Source organism: Bos indicus x Bos taurus, chromosome 29 (genome assembly GCF_003369695.1).
Source record: "Bos indicus x Bos taurus breed Angus x Brahman F1 hybrid chromosome 29, Bos_hybrid_MaternalHap_v2.0, whole genome shotgun sequence".
NCBI lineage: Eukaryota > Metazoa > Chordata > Mammalia > Artiodactyla > Bovidae > Bos > Bos indicus x Bos taurus.
The window spans coordinates 23,869,353-23,895,006 of record NC_040104.1 but is presented as its reverse complement, the minus strand read 5'-3'; the positions used below and the strand labels follow the sequence as shown (position 1 = coordinate 23,895,006).

The following is a 25,654-nucleotide window of genomic DNA, read 5'->3' as shown; positions in this document are numbered from 1 at the left end:
CCCTGTAGACTGTGGCCTGCCAGGCTTCTCTGGCAGGGAGGAAGTTTCTCCGGGTAAGAATACTGGAGTGCATTGGCCAATATTGATTGTCATATCCTTCTAGAGCACTATATTCCCTGCTGCCCTAGCCACTGACTCCCCTGAGTACCTGGTGTTGTCATAACCCCTGTGACCCAAACAGCTGCACTACCTCTGCACCAGGCCCTCACAGGGGCAAGCTCACATCCTCCAGGGCAGACTCAGGTGCAAATCTGGGAGATCAACCCACTTACAGAGGTGGAAATAAAGCCACAATTGGAAGCCAGGGGGCAGTGTGGCTAAGAAAGATGACCCAAAACCTTCCCGCCAGCTGTACAAGCTGCAGATTAAATCCACACGATCAACTAAGCAAACTCTGTGTCTATGGAATATACAAAAGGTCATTGAGAGCTCCCACAAAAGAAAATGCACTAGTTCTGATAACTGTGGATATTTGAGGCAAGAACACACAGGTTTAGGACCAGTTTAGAAGCTGAGCTGCCCTCAAAGAAGGTCCAAAGATCAGGACAATGTTAGAGGGCATTCTAGGGAGGTAAGGTGGACTGTGATTCCCAGCGAGGCAAAGGACTCTAACAGCAGTTACTCAACAAAATATTTATTAGTCTTATGTTTTGAATTGTTCTGTAGATTGTTTTGAATTTTTCCTCCCATTTTCTCCCCCTGTGTTCAGTTAAGTTCAGTTCAGTTACTCAGTCGTGTCTGACTCTTAGCGACCCCATGGACTGCAGCCTACCAGGCTCCTCCATCCATGGGATTTTCCAGGCAAGAGTACTGGAGTGGGTTGCTATTGCCTTCTCCAAGCAGTTAACATTTAATGTATATAGATCTTCTTCATCTACCTCCATTTAACTTTGCATATCTGGTCTTTCTTTCTTCTTTCTTTCCTTTCCTCTCAACATATTTGTTACTTTTGTTTTCATTGTTTTATTTCCAACTCGGCAACTTGCTTTAGTTTTGTCTTCCAGTTTATGCTTTAGTTAGTTTTATTCTTAACTGGTAAATATAATTTTCTGTTTCCTTTGTTCACTGGGTCAACCTACTGTACTTTATTTTTTTTGGACTCTTTTTACTTTGCTCATGGGTGTATATGTATATGTGTATCAGTTCAGTTCAGTTCAGTTCACTACTCAGTCGTGTCCAACTCTTTGCGACCCCATGAACCGCAGCAGGCCAGGCCTCCCTGTCCATCACCAGCACTCGGAGTCCACCCAAACCCATGTCCATTGAGTTGGTGATACCATCCAACCATCTTATCCTCTGTCGTCCCCTTCTCCTCCTGCCCTCAATCTTTCCCAGCATCAGGGTCTTTTCCAATGAGTCAGCTCTTCACATGAGGTGGCCAAAGTATTGGAGTTTCAGCTTCAACATCAGTCCTTCCAAAGAACACCCAGGACTGATCTCCTTTAGAACGGACTGGTTGGATCTCCTTGCAGTCCAAGGGACTCTCAAGAGTCTTCTCCAACACCACAGTTCAAAAGCATCAATTCTTTGGTGCTCAGCTTTTTTTATACTCCAACTCTCACATCTACACACGACCACTAGAAAAACTGTAGCCTTGACTAGATGGACCTTTGTTGACAAAGTAATGTCTCTGCTTTTTAATATGCTGTCTAGATTGGTCATAACTTTCCTTCCAAGGGGTAAGCATCTTTAATTTCATGGCTGAAATCACCATCTGCAGTGATTTTGGAGCCCAGAAAAATAGAGTCAGCCTCTGTTTCCACTTTTTTCACATCTATTTGCCATGAAGTGATGGGACCGGATGCCATGATCTTAGTTTTCTGAATGTTTAATTTTAAGCCAACTTTTTCACTCTCCTCTTTCACTTTCATTAAGAGGCTCTTTAGTTCTTTGCTTTCTGCCATAAGGGTGGTGCCATCTGCATATCTGAGGTTATTGATATTTCTCCTGGCAATCTTGATTCAAGCTTGTGTATCCTCCAGCCCAGCAATTCTCATGATGTACCCTGCATATAAGTTAAGTAAGCACATGCAATATTTTAAGTATTATTTGCCTGATTTTGTAACTGCCATTTTACTTGGGTTCATCTTTGGTTTCTCATTTATGAAGTTTTCTTTAATCTAACTTAATGCCACAACAAACCCCTTGTGGAATCTTCATTCCTGACCAGAGACCAAGCCCTGAGCCTTTGTGGTAGCTTTGGTTCCAACATCCTAGAATACCAGAGAATTAACCCTCGGGAGCATGAAATAGTGAGAACTCACACAAAGGAAACCACTTGAATACAAGACATGGTATCACCCAACCACCAGTAGCACCCTGAGCAGAATGCCTCATCTAAACAAGAAACAAAAGAAAAATACTGCCCAATCATCAGCAGATAGGATTAACATCTCACTCAGACTTGTACATCAGAGGAAAAACAAACAAACAAAAACTCACTAAGCAAATCTCACCAAGCTTACAGAAACCACTGGACAAACCTTAGGAGGGCAGAAAGGAAAAGGAAGAAAGAATTCTAGCTAGAAGCCCGGGAAAAGGACACCTCAAAAAAAAATGTCATATAAATAATGAAAAGGCAGAGAAATACTACACAAATGAAGGGACAAAGTAGAAACACAGAAGTCCTAACAAATGAGGAGGAAATAGTCAACTACTTGAAAAAAATTTCAGAATAATGATAGTAAAGATTATTTTTAAAAAATTGCAAATAAAATGGAGAAAATGCAATAAAAATTAACAAAGACCTAGAACAACTAAAGAATAAACACACAGAGTCAAACAACACAGTTACTGATTAAAAATGCTCTAGAAGGAATCAATAGCAGAATATCTGTAGAAGAAGAACGAATCAGTGAGCTGGAAGATTAAATGGTGGAAATAATTTCTGAAGATTAGAATAAAGTAAAAAGAATGAAAAGAACTGAGAATAGTCTCAAGAACCTCTGGGACAATATCAAACACACCAACATTTGAATTATAAAGGTCCCAGAATAAGAAGAGGAAAAGAAAGGGTACGAGAAAACTTTTTGAAAAGATTATAGTTGAAAATTTGCCCAACATGAAAAAGGCAACAGTCAATCAAGTCCAAGAGGCACAAAGGGTCCCATACATGATAAATCCAAGGAGAAACATGTCAAGACACATACATATCAAACTAACAAAGACTAAACACAAAGAAATAATATTAAAAGCAGACAGGGAAAAGCAACAAGTAACATACAAGGAAATCCCATACTTTTAACAGCTGGTATTTTAGCCAAAACTTTACAGGCCAGAAGGGAATGGCAGGATATATTTAAAGTACTGAAAGGGAAAAATCTACAACCAAGATTACTGTACACAGCAAGTATCTCATTCAAAATTGATGGAGAAATCAACATTTTTTTCTTTCTTTCTTTCTTTTTTTTTTTTACTTTACAATATTGTATTGGTTTTTCAGACAAACAAAATTTAAGAGAATTCAGTACTACTAAACAAGCTTTACAAGAAATGTTAAAGGGAATTATATAGTCAAGGAATACAAGAGAGGAAAAGATCTACAAAATCAATCCCAAACAATTCAGAAAATAGCAATATGAGCATCAGTCGGTTCAGTTCAGTCACTCAGTCATGTCTGACTCTTTGCGACCCCGTGAATTGCAGCACGCCAGACCTCCCTGTCCATCTCTAACTCCCAGAGTTCACTCAAACTGATGTCCATCGAGTCAGTGATGCCATACAGCCATCTCATCCTCTGTCGTCCCCTTCTCCTCCCGCCCCTAATCCCTCCCAGCATTAGAGTCTTTTCCAATGAGTCAACTCTTCTCATGAGGTGGCCAAAGTATTGGAGCTTCAGCTTCAGCATCAGTCCTTCAAATGAACACCCAGGACTGATCTCCTTTAGAATGGACTGGTTGGCTCTCCTTGCAGTCCAAGGGACTCTCAAGAGTCTTCTCCAACACCACAGTTCAAAAGCATCAATTCTTCAGCACTCAGCTTTCTTCACAGTCCAACTCTCACATCCATACATGACCACTGGAAAAACCATAGCCTTGACTAGATGGACCTTTGTTGGCAAATTAATGTCTCTGCTTTTGAATATGCTATCTAGGTTGGTCATAATCCTCCTTCCAAGGAGTAAGTGTCTTTTAATTTCATGGCTGCAGTCACCATCTGTAGTGATTTTGGAGCCCAGAAAAATAAAGTCTGACACTGTTTCCACTGTTTCCCCATCTATTTCCCATGAAGTGGTGGGACCGGATGCCATGATCTTCGTTTTCTTAATGTTGAACTTTAAGCCAACTTTTTCACTCTCCTCTTTCACTTTCATCAAGAGACTTTTTAGTTCCTCTTCACTTTCTGCCAGAAGGGTGTTGTCAGCTGCATATCTGAGGTTATTGATATTTCTCCCGGCAATCTTGATTCCAGCTTGTGCTTCATCCAGCCCAGTGTTTCTCATGATGTACTCTGCATATAAGTTCAATAAGCAGGGTGACAATATGCAGCCTTGATGTACTTTTCCTATTTGGAAACAGTCTGTTGTTCCATGTCCAGTTCTAACTGTTGCTTCCTGACCTGCATATAGGTGTCTCAAGAGGCAGGTCAGGTGGTCTGGTATTCCCATCTCTTTCAGAATTTTCCACAGTTTCTTGTGATCCACACAGTTAAAGGCTTTGGCATAGTCAATAATATATCAATAATTATTTTAAAGGTAATTGGATTAAATGCTCCAACCACAAGACACAGACTGGCTGTATGGATACAAAAACAAGAACCATATTTATGCTGTCGACAAGAGACCCACTTCAGACCTAAAGACACATATAAACTGAAAGTGAGAGAATGTGAAAACACATTCCATGCAAATGGGAAGTAAAGGAAAGCTGGAGTAGCAATCCTCATATCAGACAAAATAGACTTTAAAATAAAGAAGATTGCAAGAGATAAGGAAGGACACTGCATAATGATCAAGGGATAAATCAAAGAGGAAGACATAGCAACTGTAAATATCTATGCACTAAACACAGGAGAACCTCAATACATAGGACAAACACTAACAGATATAAGGGGAGAAATTGGCAGTGATAGAAAAATGTTTGGAGCCCTTGACACCCCACTCACACCAATGGACCAATCATCAAAACAGAAAATTAATAAGGAAACATAAGTCTTAAATGATACATTAAATGAGGTGGATCTCATTGGTATCTTTAGGACATTTCATCCAAATGTAGAAGAATACACCTTCTTCTAAAGTGCACATGAAACATTCTCCAGGATAGACCACATCTTGGGTCAGAAATCAAACCTCAATAAATTTAAGAAAATTGAAATAGTATCAAGCATCTTCTCATACCACAACTCATGAGACTAGATATCAACTACAAGAAGAAAACTGTAAAAAAACACAAACACATGGTGATTAAGCAACATGTTCCTAAATAACCAACAGGTTACTGAAGGAATCAAAAGGGAAATTTCTAGGAACAAATGACAGTGACATGACAACTCAAAACCTATGGGAAGCAGCAAAATCAGTTCTAAGAGAGAAGTTTATAGCCATACAATCCTACCTCAAGAAACAAGAAAACATTGACTAGATAACCTAAATTTACATCTAAAACAAGAACAAAAAGACCCCAAAGAAAAGAAGAACAAAAAACCCCCAAAATTTGTAGAAGAAAAGAAATTATAAAGATATGAGCAGAAATAAATGAAAAAGAAATGAAATCAACAGTAGTAAAGATTAATAAAAATAAAAGCTAGTTCTTTGAGAAGATAAATAAAGTTGACAAACCTTTAGCCAGTCTCATCAAGAAAAAAACATAGAAGAATCAGATCAACAAAATTATAAATGAAAAAGGAGGTGTTACAATAGACAGTAGAGAAATACAAAGGGTTATAAGAGACTATTATGAATGACTATATGGCAATAAACTGGATAAACTGGAAGAAATAGACAAATTCTTAGAAAAGTCCAATCTTCCAAAACTGAACCAGGAAGAAATGGAAATCATGAACAATCCAATTATAAGCACTGAAATTGAAGCTCTGTTCAAAAATCTGCCAAAAATCAAAAGCCCAGAATCAGATGGCTTCACAGGAGAATTCTATCGAACATTTAGAGAAGAGCTAATGCGTATCCTTCTAAAACTCTTCCAAAAAATTGCAGAGGAAGGAACACTTCCAAACTCATTCTATGAGGCCACCATTACCATGATACCAAAACCAGGCAAAGACAACACAACAAAAGAAAACTATAGGCAAATATAACTGATGATAATAGATGCAAAAATCTCAACAAAATTTTAGCAAACAGAATTCAGCAACACATCACAAGGCTCATACACCATGATCAAGTTGGGTTTATTCCAAAGATGCAAGGATTCCCCAATAAAGGAAAGTCAATCAATGTGATAAAGCATATTAACAAATTGAAAGATAAAAACAATATGATCATCTCAATAGGTGAAGAAAAAGGCTTTGACAAAATTCAGCACCCATTTATGATTAAAACTCTTGAAAAAGATGGTATGGGGAGGGAGGTAGGAGGTTGGGTTCAGGATGGGGAACATGTGTACACCCGTGGCAGATGCATGTTGATGTATGGCAAAACCAAGACAATATTGTAAAGTAAAAATAATAATAATAAAAAATAGGCATAGAAGGAACTTATGTCAATATAATAAAGGCCATATCTGATTGGCCTACAGTAAATATTATTCTGAATGGCGAAAAACAGAAAGCATTCCCACTAAGATCAGGAACAAGGCAATGGTGTCCACTCCCCCCCCCCACCCCCCCATTATTCAGCATAGTTCTGGAAGTCCTAGCTACAGGAATCAGAGAAGAAAAAGAAAAAAAAAAGAATCCAGATTGGAAAAGAAGAAATAAGATCCTCACTGTTTGCAGTTGACATGATATTGTACAGAGAAAACCTGAAAGATAGTATCAGAAAAATATTAGAGCTAATCAGTGAATTTAGCAAAGTTACAGGATACAAAAATCAACACACAGAAATCACTTGCATTTCTATATAGTAAGAATGAAAATCTGAAAGTGAAATTAAGGAATCAATCCCATTCACCATTGCAACAAAAAGAATTAAGTATCTAAGAATAAACTTACCTAAGGGGATAAAAGAACTGTACACAGAAAATTATAAGATACTAATGCAAGAAATCAGAGATGACATAAACAAATGGAGAGATATTCCATGTTCCTGGGTAGGAAGCATTAATATTGTGAAAATGACTCTACTACCAAACACAATCTACAGATTCAATGTGATCCCTATCAAATTACCAAAGACAACTTTCACAATTTATATGGAAACATAAAAGACCCCAAATAGCCAATGCGGTCTTGAGAAAGAAGAACGGAGCTGGAGGAATAAACCTTTCTGACTTCAGATTGTACTTCAAAGCTTCAGTCTTTAAGACAGTATCGTACTTGCACAAAAAAAAAGAACTATAGACCAATGGAACAAGATAGAAAGCCCAGAAATAGACCTATGCACCTCAGTTCAGTTCAGTCGCTCAGACATGGTGGACTATTTACGACCCCATGGACTGCAGCAGGCCAGGCTTTCCTGTCTATCATCAACTCCTGGAGCTTATTCAACTCATGTCCATAGAGTCAGTCATGGCATCCAACCATCTCATCCTCTGTATTCCACTTCACCACTCACCTTCAATCTTTCCCAGCATCAGGGTCTTTTCCAATGAGTCAGTTCTTCACATCAGGTGGCCAAAGTATTGGGGTTTCAGCTTCAGCATCAGTCCTTCCAATGAATATTCAGGACTGATCTCCTTTAAGATGGACTGGTTGGATCTCCTTGCAGTCCAAGGGACTTTCAAGAGTCTTCTCCAACACCACAGTTCAAAAGCATCAAGTCTTTGGTGCTCAACTTTCTTTAGAGTCCAGCTCTCACATCCATTCTCACGTCATTCACTATAAATAAACTAAAATGAAATTCCAAAAAATATCAAGTAAACCATAGGAGGTCAAGAAAGGGAATCAGAGGAAATAGGAAAAAATAAAACATAATAAAGTGGCAGACTTAGTCTTTTACATGCCAATAATCAATTTAATTACAAATGGTCTAATTCATGAATCATCTACTGAATCACTAAAAGAGCAACTCTGTCTGCAAGAAATCTTTTCAAACAGAGTGACATAAGCACATGAGAGTAGAAAGATAAAAATTATATGCCATGGAAACATTACTATTAAAAAATAAGGAGTGGATTTATTAATATCAGGTCAAATAGACTTCCAAGCAATAGGCAAAATATCAACAACAAACTAATAAGTTCATCTAGCCCAGAAAAGAAGAAGTAAAACTTCTTAATAGCATGTGATAGTCTATGTAGAAAACCCAACGTAATCTATAAGAAGAGCTACTATAAATAGCAATTTACTTTAGTCAGATTGCAGGAAACAGAATCAACAAACAAAAATTTACTATTTTCAATACACTCTCAAAAAACAATAGAAAACTAAGTTTCAAAACTACCATTTGCAAAAGCACAAATCTTATCAAATCCTTAGTGATAAAGTTGGCAAAGTATATGTAAGATCTTTATAAGCAAAACCTTGTTGAGAGAAATTAAGGGAGACCTGAATATACTATGTTCCTGTAGCAGGAGACACATTATTAAGATGTCAGTTTTTCTCAAGTTTATTTACAGATTCAATATAATCCCACTCAAAACCCAAGCAGGAATTTGTAAAGAATAATAAGCTATTTATAAAATTCATAAGAAAATGCAAAAGTTCTATAAAAAAACTTTGATAAAGAATGATGCTAGAGGATTTATGTTATAAACTTCAAAATGCATTATGAAGTTACAAGTAACAAGACAGTGTGATACAGGCATCAGGATAGATAAACAGATCAATGAAGAAGAATAAAAAATTCAAAAATAGACTCACACATAGTTGGCCAATTGATCTCAATAAATTTATAAGACAAGGCCATCGAATGGTGCCAGAAAAGCTGGACATATGATTCAAAACAAATAAAAAATGAAAAGAGAAGAAAAGAAACTATGGATACACACAAAGAAACCATGAGTGAATCTCAAAATAATTATGCTGAATAAAAGAAGTCAAGGTAAGAGTGTATACTAAATAGTTCTATAGGTTTAAAGTTCTTGAAAAGGCAAACTAATCTACAGTAACAGAAAGTGGATCCATGGTTACCTGGCAATGAATGGACGAAGGTTGAGGTGGAGAGATTATGAAGGATGGGGTGAATATGTTCATTCTCTTAATTTTGGTGATGATCTCATGGGTAAACACGTCAAGTTTAGCTAATTATACACTTTAAATGTGCAATTTATTGTATGTCAATTATACCTTGATAAAGCTGCTAACATTTTGAAAATGAAATCAACAGACAATTTATGGAGCTTCTATTGGCTAAAAGACACACATTTTAAATCAGGACTGACCTATGCTTTCCACAGACATGTGATATATAAGGAAAGGCCTTGGAGACCAGGTGACACCTTTTTAAATTATAGAAAAAAAAATTCACCTATTCTTTTTCTCCATGTGTAATCCTTGAAAACATCTAGAAGAGTTAAGAACAATAAGATTTTTCTATGTTCAGAGATAATGGAATGAGTTTGACTGGATTATAGAAAGTTTTAAATGATAAGGAAAAATTTGATATTGTGTGGTTTTAATAAAGCAATGTAATTTTAACATGATTTCCAAAGTTTGATATTTGCTATCTGTTGTTGTTCAGTCACTCCACTGTGTCCAACTCTTTGCAACTCCATCGACTAAGCACTCCAGGCTTCCCTATCCTTCACCATCTCCCAGAACTTGCTCAAACTCATGTCCATTGAGTTAGCGATGCCATCCAACCACATTATATTTGCTATGGAATCATTATTAATTTTCTTACCACTCATGGAAAAAAAGTTTGATGTTTGTTTTAAACACTCCAGGAATAGGAATGCCACTATACTGCCAACAGATGGATACTTTTTAATTGCTTCTTCCCTATAGAGTGCAACTACTGGGATGACAATGCCCTAAGGGGAATTTACGCTTACATCATCTCCTTAAGGTCCACGTAGATGCAAATAAAATTTTTCTTCAATAACAGAGCACTGAGAGTCAGTAGGATTACTTTTCTTGCTCTGCTTAATTCGTTTTAAGCTGTTACTCGTCGATAACATTTCTTGAATCCTTATGTAACACCAACTCCATGGCTTTTCCAGATTCAGCAAGATTTGGAGCCATAAATGTTTGGTTGTAAAATTATCTTGTGTGTGTGTGTATGTGAGTGAGTGTGCACATGCATGTACTATGTGAAACCAAAGTTAAAACTTATCATATGGGACCAACAACACTTTACCTATTGGTAATATTCAGGTAAGTCATGAAATTCTATCTACCTTTCTTTCACTTTCTTTCTTTAATAAGATATTGTAGTTGAAAACTAAATAATAATAATAATAAAAATAATTATAAAAAATAAGATACTGTAGTTGAAATCAAATTTTGGAAGGCAGTTAAAAGTTCTTATCACTGATGCTAATGGGTTGTTGTCTGCTTCTTGACAGGTAGGCATAAAGCGTGTAACACATAGAGACCATTTCTCCTCTTACTAGTTTCATACCTATTCTTCTGACTTCAAACTCTTGACTTCCCGAGTGCTGTCATATTAATAATATCTCTCATTTATATGCAACTTTGAAATTTATAGATAATTTTCATATGCATTAATAATGTAACATCACAAGATTTAGTCAGGTCAGGAATTCCTTTTACTAGAAGGACACTGACATTAACCAATTGATATTATCCAACATCTCTGAGTTAGCAATGGGTCAATTGATAAATAAAAATTCAAGCTCCTGACACTCAGTCTAATTCATAGACTGCTACATTAAGGGTGAAAAATCATGCCATTCTCCACTCTCTGCTTTCCAACAGTGGATTCACAAAGCTAACCTTCAAAATGAAAGACAGGAAATCCTAGCTTTGTTTCTGACACCTCTATTTATTTATTCTGTCTGCTTATCTCTCCTGGTTACAATACTAAAATGAGAAACATATCCCAGAACTTAAATTAAGTTAGATGTTTCTAATTTAAAAAAAGGCTCTTTCAAGGCTTAAACATCCCAATCTTCAAAAATTTTCAAACAACCCTATGCCTCAGGGACAGAATCACCCAAGAGTTCCTATTGCATTAGAAGATGTTAAAGGACTTTTGTATCTAATACTTTGTCAAGGAAAGAAATTTTGAACTATCTTTTATTAATGTCACAATCCATACAGGTATATATGTTTTTAATATTTATCTGAAATGTATCCAGTTTCTAACAACAGCACTGAATTAAATCTTATACCAGTCTTGGTACTCCTTATTCAGATTTTTCTAAGAAAAGAGAGTAATGCAAAGAATGTAAATGTAACCAAAGAAATTTTTTAAAAAAGAAAGAAAACCTAGGTAACTTTCATGTAAATATAGGCTACTGTCTGAGAGTATTGCTTTATTTGAAGACTGAAAAAAAATTAGGGGTAGAAAGCTTGCCAAGGTCACCGTGTTGGTAGAATTTGAAGGAAGAGAGAAAAGTGAACAGTTAAGTGCAGATCTCTGCTAGGTCCTAGGGTCTGTGTTGAATGTCCACAGAGCAACACTATTGCTCTGTTGGAATACTGCTCTGGGTGAATTGCTATAGGGAGTAGTCAAGAAGAGGTGATAAGGAATAGAAAAAGAATGGAGAAAAGGCACTAAAAATTCTTAATGTCTAGTTCAAAATATCAGATATAACAATAAAAATGACCAAACCAAACTTTATTGATAACTTTTCACATACCGGGAACTGCTTTAAGGTGTTTGTATGCATCATACCTGATTGATCTCATCCAGTCCCTTGGCTTTTAATGCCATACATGCACTGATGATTCAGCAAATAATGTCCTAGGCAGACCTTGCCTCTGAACTCCAAACTCATACCTTCAGTTTCCTACTCAATATTATCCATTTGGTCATATAAGATGACATCCAATTAAAATATTGAAAATAGAAAACTGCCTCTTAAACCTGCTCTCTACCATGACCATTGATCCAATCTCAGGCCCATATCCTCCATCCTATCTCTGCCACTCTTTCTCAGACGCCCGTATCCAACTTGTAATCCAGTCGCAATTTTTCTGACTACTTCTCGATATCCCCATCATTACTAGTCTGGCCCAAGCTATCATCTCTCAACAGGAGCACATTTTGTCTCCTATCTGATTTCCCTGAATCACCTTGTTCACTCTTCAGTGACCATTCTTGACAGAGCAACCAGAGCCTGAAGGATCCTTTTAAAAATACATCAGAGCACAGAACACTCTGCCTTCTGCAAACTCTCCAGCATTGCCCCATCATAGATGAGATGAGATTCACAGGTTTTACCAATACCTACAGCCGGCGCATAGTTCCATTTACAGCCTCCACTTGTCTTTCAGGCTCTGTATAGTCCAGCCTCACTGGCCTCCTAGCGTTCCTCCAACACCCCAAGCATGCTCTCTGTCAAAGTCTTTACTCTGGGTATTCTCTCCGCACAGAACAATGTTTGGCTTCCAGATTTATCTAGACATACTTGACATATAACACTGTATAAGTTTTAGGTGTACAATATGATGATTCAATATATGTATATACTACAAAATTATCACACTAAGTTTAGTTAACATCTACCATTTCACCTAGTTACAATTTTTTCTTGTAATGAGAACTTTAAGATCCAGTCTATTAGCAACTTTCAAATATACAATATAGTATTGTGAACTGTAGTCCACCGTGCTGTATATCATATCCTCAGGGTTTTTATCTTATAATTGGAAGTTTGTATCTTTTGATGCCTTTAATTCATTTCACTCAGGATAATTTGTCTTTAAAATTTTAATTTATTTTTAGCTGAAGGGTTATTGCTTTACAAAATTGTATTGGTTTCTGCCATACATCAACATGAAGCAGCCATAAGTATACATATGTCCCCTCCCTCCTCTCCCTACCTCCCACCTCCCACTCCATCCCAACCTATCCCACCCCTCTTAGCTGTTATCCAAATACTGACATGGCTGCCCCACTTTGGATCCCATTCATAGAGGGCAAGAAAGACTGAAAAAAGAGTCAGGTCACTGGATTTGCAGGTGGCAGGTTTAATAAATGAAGGAACTTGTGAGGTTTGTCTCTGGTGGCCATATGGCAGTAGAGCTCCACACCTGCCCCCCAGAATCTTAAAGGTTTATTTAATGAAATAAGCAGTGAAAATATTATTGCTTTCAAATTGTGTGATTTAATGCAAATGTTTCCTTAACCTCTTTCTCAGTCTCTCAGTCAAGCAAAAACAAAGAAAAAGTCAAAATATCTTGGAGGAAATAAGCACTTTGCAATTGGAGTCAGAGAAGACCAAATTAAAGATGTTAAAGATGACAAAGCCAAGAGGAGAAATGCAAGAGATACCAGCAAGAGACCAGTTATACTCGGCCTTGAGACATTGGAAGAGAGAATAGATTGTTGCAGACTGGACATCAACAAAACAGGGCGGTAACACTGTACTGTTTCTCTAAAGGTGTCTGAATTACAGAAAGGTAGTTTTCCATTAATTGTTGTTGTTCAGTCACCCAGTCGTGACTGTTTCTTTGTGACCCCATGGACTGCAGCATGCCAGGCCTTCCTGCCCCTCACCATCTCCCCAAATTTTCCCAAGTTCATGTCCATTGCATCAGTGATGCCATCCATCCATCCATTAATAGGGGAATCTAAAATTCCATTTGTAAAGACAAAATGGTTTTCACCCCTAAATGTCACTTGAGAGTAGTAAAAACTGAAACCAAATAAAGCACCAACATCTTGATAAAGTCTTCAATCAAGAATAGATTTTAGTCTCTTGTTTCCTGAAATTCTGGGTCAGTTAGAAAACATGCCATTCATCAGATCTTGGATTGTTAAATCCTATCAGATGACAATATTTGGCCAATGAGACTCTCTTCCCCAAACCAATTGGGAGAAGAATGGATACAGGAAATCATTCTTCAGTAACTGAGTTCATCCTTGAGGGGTTAACAGACCAGCCAGGACTCCAGCTCCCTCTCTTCTTCCTGTTTCTAATGATCTACATGGTCTCCATGGTGAACAACCTGGGCTTGGTAATTTTAATCAGGATCAGTTCTCAGCTTCACGTGCCCATGTATTATTTTCTCAGTAATTTGTCCTTCATAGATCTCTGCTACTCTTCAGTCATAATTCCAAAGATGCTGGTGAACTTCATGTCAGAGAAGAACTTCACTTCTTTCCCTGAGTGCATGGTCCAGCTCTTTTTCTTCTGCTTCTTCGGTATTAATGACTCCTACATGCTGACAGCCATGGCATATGATCGTTATGTTGCCATCTGTAACCCCTTGCTCTACACTGTTACCATGTCCCACAGAGTCTGTTTCCTACTGGTCACTGGTGTGTATATAATGGGGGCTGTTGGAGCCTCGATTCACACCAGCTTCATATCTAGTCGCTCCTTCTGTGGCACTAATGTTATCCACCATTACTTCTGTGACATCCTTCCTCTTCTGAATATATCTTGCTCAAGAGACTACACCAAGGAACTTTCTGTGATGATTTTGGTTGGATTCAATGTCTTTGCATGTGCTGTAGCCATCTTCATCTCTTATGCTTTTATCCTTCCCAGCATCTTGCGCATCCACTCAGCTGAAGGCAGATCTAAGGCTTTCAGTACCTGCAGCTCCCACCTTGCAGCTGTTGGGGTTTTCTATGGCTCCATCATCTTCATGTATTTTAAACCATCTACCAGTGACACAGTGCAGGAGAAGGTGGCCTCTGTGTTTTATACCACAGTGATTCCCATGCTTAACCCCCTTATCTACAGCCTTAGGAACAAGGATGTCAAAGAATCCATTAAAAAAGTTCTGAAGGGTGGGATAGTTCCCAGGTCTGTGTAGAAAACAGTACTTTTGAAAAGAAATAGCACAAATAGACCTTGTGTTTTCTTTTAGCTTGTTTTTAGCACTAATTATTTTCACATCAAGAGCCATTTTAAATTAAAAGGTCTGAATAACATATTTTCAATTACTCTTTAGGTGCCCCTATTCCCAAGTGTCTTTTCGGTTCAGTTCAGTTCAGTCGCTCAGTTGTTTCCGACTCCTTGCAACCCCATGAATTGCAGCACGCCAGGCCTCCCTGTCCATCACCAACTCCCGGAGTTCACTCAGACTCACGTCCATCGAGTTGGTGATGCCATCCAGTCATCTCATCCTAACTGTCCTTAGTTTCCTACCTACTCAAGAAACAAACCCTTACCTACATTTCACCCTTTGGTATAAGCTTATAGGTACCTCAGAACTCTCTTTTTGTAATTTTTCTTGCTAAACTGAAAACTCCTGACCAAAGTTTTTAAAGTTGTAATATCAAATGATGACTAAATATGTAAATCCCCTTAGGTATTTGCATTTTTAATACACAACAGAGTTATAGAGGCAACATACATTTTTTTTGGTAAAACTTTTTAAGGAAATCTGTGAATGCTAAGTTGCTAAGTTGCTGCAGTCATGTCTGGCTCTTTGCAACCCTATGTAGTTTCTAGTAAATAAGAAGAAATAGTATTTTCCTAAGATTTCTAGCCATTGTTATAACCATCAAAAATAAGATCTGTCTTGTGGCAGTCTCAAGCAGGGTGGAGACTGGGATGAGCATGGAATAAAAGAACAAAATTATTCTAAATTTTCACTCTAATTTTAACTTACATATTTTCTTTCCAACTTATTATGTATTTTAAATTGGATCTTAATAAGACTTTCTTCTGGATGACTTCTTTAGTTATTCCCTACTTATTTTCTCACTGTTCATAGTAATTCCTGTGCCCCACCATAGCATTATATTTCACTCTTCCAGTCAGTCAATCAGTTTTTGATGGACAACCATGTGCCAGACAGGCAAAATCCCTACCCTTTTAGGGAACAAATAATGAAAAAGAAAACTTACACTTTGCATATAAGGAGGAGAAATTTTAAAAGTGTGCTTTAAACAGGGAAAACAAGTGTCAGAGTAATGGTAGGTGACAAAGGGATGGTGGGGAAGGAAGACAAATATCTGTAGGGCTTTATGGGAAGGTTTGAAAGTTTTGACTATCCTTCTAAGTGAAATGGGAAGTCACTGAGGGTGTGAACAGAAAAAGACCTGATCTGATATACAGGTGACTCTTGTTCTTTCTGCTGAATGGGCCTAAAAGCAATGAAATCCAAGTAACAAAGATCATACCTATCATCTAATAATATTTGGATTCTAACTATGACACTCCACTAAAAGAAACCAAGACTTAATGGAGAAGTGGCAGATTCCAAGGTAGGATATCTAAAATTCAGGATGAGTCTAGAGCATCTCAGTATTTCATAGAGGAAGAAAGTGCCCAATAATTATGGAGATGTATCAAAAAGAAGGAGCCCATACTGGAAAAATTTAGAGCAATTTAAATATCAGAATGGATGGCTTATGAGATTCTATGAGTCCTTCCTGATATAAAAATAATAACAATGACAATAATAAAATTAAAATAATAGAAAAGGGAAAGTACTTCTTTACAGAATGCTGTCAACTAATGACAGAATGATATCATTCTATATCTAAATAAATCTGTATCTGATATAAATTTATATATAAACATTATATATAAACATATTTATTAATTTACATAATCATAATTATATATATGTTTATAAATATAAATTCAGATATAAATCTATATATGAATTATATAATTAGAAACTTATCAAGTTGCAATAACCATACTAATAATTGAATTAGCTAAGAATCATCAATCGAAACTAAAATCAATAGGTTGAAAGTACCTCCCTTTTAAGGGAATAAGAAAAAGACAGACATACAATCTTAAGGTGTCATGTCACAGATTCCTCATTCATAATAAAGTAAAGGGAATACCTCTACAATAGTAAATTTTAATGGAAACCTTTTTTAACCCAATGATTAAATTTAACATTAGCAATAATGGAACAAATTGATGTCTCATTCCTTCTGTGATTTTCTGAAAGAAATAACACAATGTCACCTAAAGTAGCCATCTGAGCCAAAGATGTTTAACCTGAATTTAATCACAAGGAATTAGACAAGTGAAAACTGAAAGATCATCAAACATAATGAACCATGTTCTTTTTATTTTTTTTTATTTATCTTTTTTTTTTTTTTTACCATGTTCTTTTTAAATGCCAATGTCATAAAAGACTGAAAAAGGCTGGGAAAAAGACTTTAAATTATGTATACTAAAGAGAAATGTCAATTAAATATTATGCTTAGTTAGCTCTTTGATAAAAAATAAAACAAAAATAATCTGTAACACACATTATTGGGGACAACTGAGAATTAAATGTGGGTTATATGTTCATCAGTAAAAGTGAATCAATGTTAAGTTTTCTGAGTGTAATAGTTGCATTGTGGTTGTATAGGAGGACATCTCCTTTCCTAGGGGACTTATGCCAAACTGTTTAAGGATAAAGTGTCATGATAGGTTGTGGATAGTAATCTCTCAAATGAGATGGCATTGTGTTTGTGTGTGTGTGTGTTCCCAAATTAAACACAATTCAGTTTTATGGTGACAATGGCCATGTTTTTCTTGTGTGACTTTGTATCTCTAATACCTAGGGTAACAAATGACACACAGTTGTTCAAACAAAATTCACTGAATGACTCAATGAATCTCTGTGAATAAAAGTGATAAGCAGGAATTAGATAAATGAAAAATAAGTAGAGGTAATGCATGCAGTCAAACTCCTAGATGCAGATATTTCTCTCCTCTGGGAATAAACCTGTCTAAAATCAAAATAGAATTTTGATTTCTAATTATGTCTGTTTTTCTACTCTATGATTTGTTTCTTTATATATTTTCTCTGGTGCTTTTTCTGCTTTATTAATTTCTTTCTCAATTTTGGAATTAAGAACTTAATTTATATTCTAGTGTTTATTTTTTTTCCATTTTATTTATTTTTTTTTATTTTTAAACTTTACGATACTGTATTGGTTTTGCCATATATCAAAATGAATCTGCCACAGGTGTACATGTGCTCTCCATCCTGAACCCTCCTCCCTCCTCCCTCCCCATACCTTCCCTCTGGGTCATCCCAGTGCACCAGCCCCAAGCATCCAGTATCGTGCATCGAACCTGGACTGGCGACTCGTTTCATATATGATATTATACATGTTTCAATGCCATTCTCCCAAATCACCCCACCCTCTCCCTCTCCTGCCGAGTCCAAAAGACTGTTCTATACATCAGTGTCTCTTGTGCTGTCTCGTATACAGGGTTATTGTTACCATCTTTCTAAATTCCATATATATGCATTAGTGTACTGTATTGGTGTTTTTCTTTCTGGCTTACTTCACTCTGTATAATAGGCTCCAGTTTCATCCACCTCCTTAGAACTGATTCAAATGTATTCTTTTTAATGGCTGAGTAATACTCCATTGTGTATATGTACCACAGCTTTCTTATCCATTCATCTGCTGATGGACATCTAGGTGGCTTCCATGTCCTGGCTATTATAAACAGTGCTGCGATGAACATTGGGGTACACATGTCTCTTTCCCTTCTGGTTTCCTCAGTGTGTATGCCCAGCAGTGGGATTGCTGGATCATAAGGCAGTTCTATTTCCAGTTTTTTAAGGAATCTCCACACTGTTCTCCATAGTGGCTGTACTAGTTTGCATTCCCACCAACAGTGTAAGAGGGTTCCCTTTTCTCCACACCCTCTCCAGTGTTTATTGCTTGTAGACTTTTGGATCACAGCCATTCTGACTGGCGTGAAATATTATTTCCATGCAGTGAAATGAGTAGATATCAAGTAAGCAGATGGATCAGTTTAAAAAATGAACACTCTGTGTAGCCTATACGCCCCCAAAAATGTAAAATACTTCCATAACTGAGAATGTTCCTTCTTGCCCATTGCTAATCAACATCCACACCTCCAAATCACTACTATTTTTTATTTTTTAACCATAGATGAGTTTTGCCTGTGGTTGATCTTCATATGAATTTTGGTGACAAGTTTTTCTCTCTGAGATAATTTCCAGTAATCTTAGCTCATCCATGCTCCCTTCTGTTGGTATAAAAGCATGAAATATAATATATTATGTGCTCAGTCGTGTCTGACTCTCTGTGCACCATGGTCTGTAGCCTACAAGGCTCCTGTGTCCATATAATTTTCCTGGCAAGAATACTGGATGGGTTGCCATTTTCTTCTTCAAGGAATCTTCCTGACTCAGGGATCAAACCCATGTCTCTTTCATCTCCTGCATTGGCAGGCAGATTCTTTACCACTGAGCCACCTTGGAAGCCCAGTACAAAAGCATACTGGCTCTTTAGTGGATATCTTTTTTTTTTAGGACCTTGTGTCTCCTCCCCCATCTTCCTCCTTTGTACCCTTTCCTCCCTTCCCCCTCCGCTCCAATTCCTCTCCCTTTCCCCTCCTGCTCCTTCTTCTCCTTATCTTTCTTCTCAAGCTTTTACATTTACCCACTCACTTTTCTTTTCCTCTTTCAATACAGATTCAAAAAGTTTCCTCTTCCTTCACTTAATTCTCTTTCCCTAAAGTGTTGCCTTTCTAAGGTTGCATCTTTGAGTCTTATGTGAACTCTCTTTACTTCTTTCCTATAGTCAATATTCTAGTCTACCAATACATTTTTTTTTTGGTATTTATTGCATTTAAGTCATATCATTTAATTCTAAGAGTTCAATACTTCTTTTTTTAAATTTAAATTTATTTATTTTAATTGGAAGCTAATTGGGGGGTTCAGGAAGGGGAACACGAGTTCAATACTTCTGCTAGAACATAGAGTCATATTTCTACATATAGGTAGATTGAACTTAGTAGTGCTCTCTTTATATAGCTGTGCTGAAGGTGCAGTGATTATGCAGTTTCATTTTTTCTTCTAGTTGATCTATACAACTTTCAGGAGAATGTATGGAGAGATTTCAATTTGCACAGGTGCCATCACCTCAGTTACCTCCAAAGTTCTCAACAAAATATTTGAAATTTTTAAAAGTACAACCAAATAGCCGAATAATAAACAATTAGTCTACATGATTGGATATCAAGGGATTGCATACAATGAGACACTATGACATTACAGCAAAAAGGTTACAATTTAAGAGACTCACAGTACTAGGTGTTGGCAAGAATCTGCAGTAGCTGGAACTCTCAGGCATCACTAGTGGCAGTACAGCATTACCAACTGAGTTGTAATACAGTTTGGCATTATTTTCTAATACTAAATATTAATCTTTATAATCCACTAGGCATATATTTAAGAATGGGTATATAACCTAGAGAAATGAGGATGTACATCAATTAAAAGATTGGTAAAATAACATGCATAAAAGATATAACAGTTCCAAACTGAACACGTTCTTAAGCATTGATCAAACAGGAGAATGAATAATTAAGTGTGTCATATTTATACAATGGAGAGTACACAAGCATGTCACGACACAAAAATGTCTTACAGACAAATTTTTGAGTGATACAAGCTATGCACAGAAGAGTATATACTGTGTGATTCCACTTATATGCAGTCCAGAAAAGGTGAAACTTCCCAAATGTACACTACTTCTCCTTGGAACATGATAAAGCCTTATGATGTGATGCTAATGTTCTATTTATATTTTTATCTGATTAGTCATGAAATGGGTATGAGCACAATAAAAAAATTCAAAGAGCTGTATTCTTAGTACATTTTGTATACATAGATATGTAAAAATTCATTGAGATACCATGGAAGTATGTCTTGAAAGATGCTTGGAATAGAAGGTAAAACTCCTTCAATTCCCCTGCACTCAACATAGACACATAGAAAATTACTTTAAAATCATCTCTATAACAATGTTCTCATTTATATGCAGGCTATTTAATTATTGCAGCTGGAAAAGAGGAAAAAAAATGTTAGTGCACTTTGAAATTTTCATCCTGTTGAATCATGTATATGAGTGCCATTTGCAAGCAGATCTTTTAAAATTTCTATTTATCTTGAATATATTCACTGTCATGAAGTATAATTTTATAAAATTATTTTAATGACTACTTTTTATTCTATTGTACATCTCTACCACATTTTACTTAAGCTTATATTTTTGAGGGACATTATTTAAATTCTTTTTTCAATTATCAGTAGCACTTTATGTTTTCAGCTTTATCTTTGCCAGTATTATTTTATTTATTAAATATGAATGACTGGAAATTGAATAACTTGGTAAAAGTTCATATAGAATTTACAATACAATGTATTTAATATATGTTGTTAAACTGTCTTACAGAAATTAATATAGATATTTGAGTATGTATATCACTATTGTTTTATTTAAATTTGTGTTTCTAACAGAGTTGGAAATGTTTAATGTGCTAATTTGCATTTATATTATTTTTGATATTTGTCTATTGAGTGATTTTGGCTTAATTTTCTATGGGCCATCCATTTTTGTGTTAATTTATAAGGATCTTTACATATTTTTATTCTGGTCAATGAAAGTCCTCTTGTTCTTCTAACATCATTCTGACTTTTCTTTCTGGAATCAAAACAGAATAATCCTAACAAGTTTACTAATAAGTGTTTTAACCATAAAGAGGGTTTTGTGTCACTTTGCCTAAATCTTACTTAGAATTTCTCAGTTATAATTTCAATTTTGAGTCTTTTCTATTTCTTAATTCTATTTTTATCCATCATAGACTTGCTTTTTTTCTAGATTGATTGAAATCTGTCTTTTCTAAATTCTAGGTGTGCATGAAAGATGAATGAAACAGCTCTTTCTCATCCCCAATATTCCTTTCATGTAGAGGAACATTAATTACTTCACTCTGGACCCTGTTTTACACCCTTATTCACACCTGGGAAGGTGGAATGACTTATCTGGTAGGTGAGCTTCAAATAAGAAGCTATTCTTTTATTGTTCATTTTCTTTCTGAGAGTAAGCATGTTTTCAGAAAGAACATATTCTCATATATTTCCCGTGCATTTCTCCCTGTTCTAGTAGAGACCAGCAGGAATCTAGCACTTCCTGTGATTAGAGTAGTGGGTTGCCTAACTCAGGGCTTGGATTTAAGTATAGGTTGTCCAACAATAAAGATGTAATAAAGATATTTGGTCTTCACTTGACAGATTGTTTATTTACTTTTCTATTGGTCTAGAACAAAGGCTCTGTATTTTACTTCCTCAAAAGTACCTTGTGCATTGGATCAGGGTTATAAAGAAGTTAAAAAGAGAAGATTTGGAAACAAAAAGGTAGCTAGTGGTTTTGGGCTTTTGATGGGGAGATGGGAATTTTACTTCAGTGGCATGAATTGATACTTATTTTGATGTTTTTATTCTTTATGGCTTATGCATAACTTTTCACTAACCATATCTCTGCAGGTGGCTATGAGTCTAAACTTCTGACAGTGTGGGATTTTCACCTTCACAGGTGCCTGGTAGTACAGATTTGTTTAAAGCTGAGTGAATAATTTTATATGGGCACAAATTCATTTTTATCCAGAGGTTGTACCACTAGTGCTGGCTCTTAAAAAAAGGCAAATGTCTCAATAAAGACTCTACTCCTTGAAACACATGAACTAAGTAAGCGTCCACACAGTCATGTGTCTATGGTCCATGATAAATGTGGGTTGGGTAAATTGAGCCAGTCTTAGCGATTGCACAAGCAAGTACTGCTGCAGCTTAAACCTGAACGTAGAGACAAAGCTTTTCCCAAGCAGCGATTTGATTATAATGAAAAGAGAAACGTTCATATAAGTATTGTTCGGAAAACAGGGGGTAGAACAATCATTTGTTGTTTCCAGTCAGTTTTCAGCCCTGTTTTCAAGAAATATGAATTCTAAGACTAGTAGAGCAGGGTGGTTTGGGCTGCTGTACATTGTGACATTGGCTTTTCGTTTTAAATTGCCTTTGTGACCCATACATGGGACTGTGGAGAGCCTAACTGAATTACTATGGGTTGTGCACAGGCTCAAGAAGTAGCTCCTGCCCAGTGGACGCCACTTGTCCCTTGATTTGTTAAATAAGTAAGCTCAGAGCTTACAGGGCTTTGAATTTCCATCTTGTAATATGTTGTTGTTCAACATATGTTGTTCAACAAGTCAGTCATGTCTGACTCTTAGAGATCCTGTGGACTGCAGCTTGCCAGGCTTCCCTGTCCTTCACAATCTCCTGGAGCTTCCTCAAATTCATGTTCATTGATTCAGTGATGCCATTCAACTATCTCATCCTCTGTCATCCCCTTCTCCTCCGGGCTTCAATCTTTCTCAGGATCAGGGTCTTTTCTAATGAGTCAACTCTTCTCATCAGGCGGCCAAAGTGTTGGAGCTTCAGCTTCAGCGTCAGTCCTTCCAGTAAATACTCAGGACTAATTTCCTTTAGGATTGACAGGTTTGATCTCCTTGCAGTCAAAGGGACTCTCAAGAGTCTTCTCCAATACCATAGTTAAAAAGCATCAATTCTTCGGTGCTCAGCCTTATTTATGGTCCAACTCTCACATCCATACATGACTACTGGAAAAACTATAGCTTTGACTAGATGGACCTTTGTTGGTAAAGTGATCTTCTAATAAGGTAAGGCGCTTCACTTACATGGATGGTAGATTTCATTAATGAACCAATAAAAATGGGAAGAGGGCTTACCACAAAAAGAACAGTATCTTTTATATTGAGAAAGAGAAACAGCTCAGAGAAATTATTTCTAACCTAACAACTGAGAAGGTAGATTAGAAATCTTGATTTGGAGCACTTTGTTTCTAGGAATTAAGGCTGCTTAGGAAATCAAGTGATTTAGAAATGTTGCCTCAGTCTTATAATAGCAGCAGTAGAAAAAGGAAAGCAAACTAAAGTAAAACAAGTTAATTAAACTGGAATGAGAAAGAGAATGAGAGAATGGAGGTCAATTATAAATCTGTGTATTAGACAGTGGTAATTTGAAGGCCAGGAACCAGTTCCAGGAAACTATTCACTGAAATATTAAAGTCACTGAAAAAGAGTAAGCAGTATACATTCTCCTTAAAGATGGAAAAAGCTTAAGGAATGGTATTGCCTGAGAAGGCAGTTATTATTACCTAGACCCTGAGAAAACATAAAAAAGAAATATATGGAGAAGAAAAGATATATTTAAAGGACAGGTAGGCACAGCAGTGAAAAAAGTCCAGGACCTGGTTAAACAAACTCAGCAGAATAACAAGGGAAAATGAACAAAACAGCATATTTTCCTTGGAACCATTTATTTTTCCCATTTATAAAACCCCAAAGCCAAGAATCACTTCTTCACCAAAACCTTCCAAAATGCTTTCTTCACATCCTTGTTCCTGAGACTGTATATTAAAGGCTTCAGCATGTGGATTACTGTGGAATACAACACTAAGGACACCTTCAGTTCAGTTCAGTTCAGTGGCTCAGTCGTGTCTGACTCTTTGCGACCCCATGAATCGCAGCATGCCAGGCCTCCCTGTCCATCACCAACTCCCGGAATTCACCCAGACTCATGTCCATTGAGTCAGTGATGCCATCCAGCCATCTCATCCTCTGCCGTCCCCTTCTCCTCCTGTCCCCAATCCCTCCCAGCATCAGAGTCTTTTCCAATGAGTCAACTCTTCGCATGAGGTGGCCAAAGTACTGGAGTTTCAGCTTTATCATCATTCCTTCCAAAGAAATCCCAGGGCTGATCTCCTTCAGAATGGACTGGTTGGATCTCCTTGCAGTTCAAGGGACTCTCAAGAGTCTTCTCCAACACCACAGTTAAAAACCATCAATTCTTCGGCACTCAGCTTTCTTCATAGTCCAACTCTCACATCCATACATGACCACAGGAAAAACCATAGCCTTGACTAGATGAGCCTTTGTTGGTAAAGTAGGCTGCAGTCCACAAGGTCACTAAGAGTCGGACACAACTGAGCGACTTCACTTTCACTTTTCACTTTCATGCATTGGAGAAGGAAATGGCAACCCACTCCAGAGTTCTTGCCTGGAGAATCCCAGGGATGGGGGAGCCTGATGGGCTGCCGTCTATGGGGTCGCATAGAGTTGGACACGACTGAAGCAACTTAGCAGCAGCAGCAGCAGCAATTATACTATGTAGCTCAGCTGGTAAAGAATCCACCTGCAATGAGGGAGACCTGGGTTTGATCCCTGGGTTGGAAAGATGCCCTGGAGAAGGGAAAGTCTACCCACTCCACTATCCTGGCCTGGAGAATTCCATGGACTGTATAGTCCATGGTGTCACAAAGAGTTGGACATGACTGAGTGACTTTAACTTTCACTTTCAGTGACACTATGTCACCCTCATATTCCCTGATTTCATCATCTGTAAACCAGTCTCCTATTTCCAGAGGGGGAAAAAGTTTAAATGCTAAAGAAAAACACCAAGAGATTAAAAAAAATTTCATAAAAGTCATAGTAAGAGACCGTGAGGAAAGGAAATTATGCAAATAGTAAGGAAAGATAGAAGATCTACTCTACAAAACGTGGAAACAAATTAAGAGGAGATTCAAATTTCTTTCAACATGGGGAGAAAGAAATAAGATAAGAAGATTGTCAATAAAATTATTATTATTAAAACCAGAACCTTCCTACTTTGTGATTAACTACAGAGACAGTATTTCTAATCAAAG

General features: G+C 36.9%; 1 protein-coding gene across 1 annotated transcript; it reads left to right on the top strand.

Moving 5' to 3' along the window:
- Positions 1–14,013: 14,013 nt before the first annotated feature.
- Positions 14,014–14,955, top strand: LOC113886028 (olfactory receptor 8D2-like). The gene has a single exon (XM_027531970.1). The coding sequence runs from the start codon at positions 14,014–14,016 to the stop codon at positions 14,953–14,955; it is 942 nt and encodes a 313-aa protein (XP_027387771.1).
- The last annotated feature ends 10,699 nt before the right edge of the window (positions 14,956–25,654 follow it).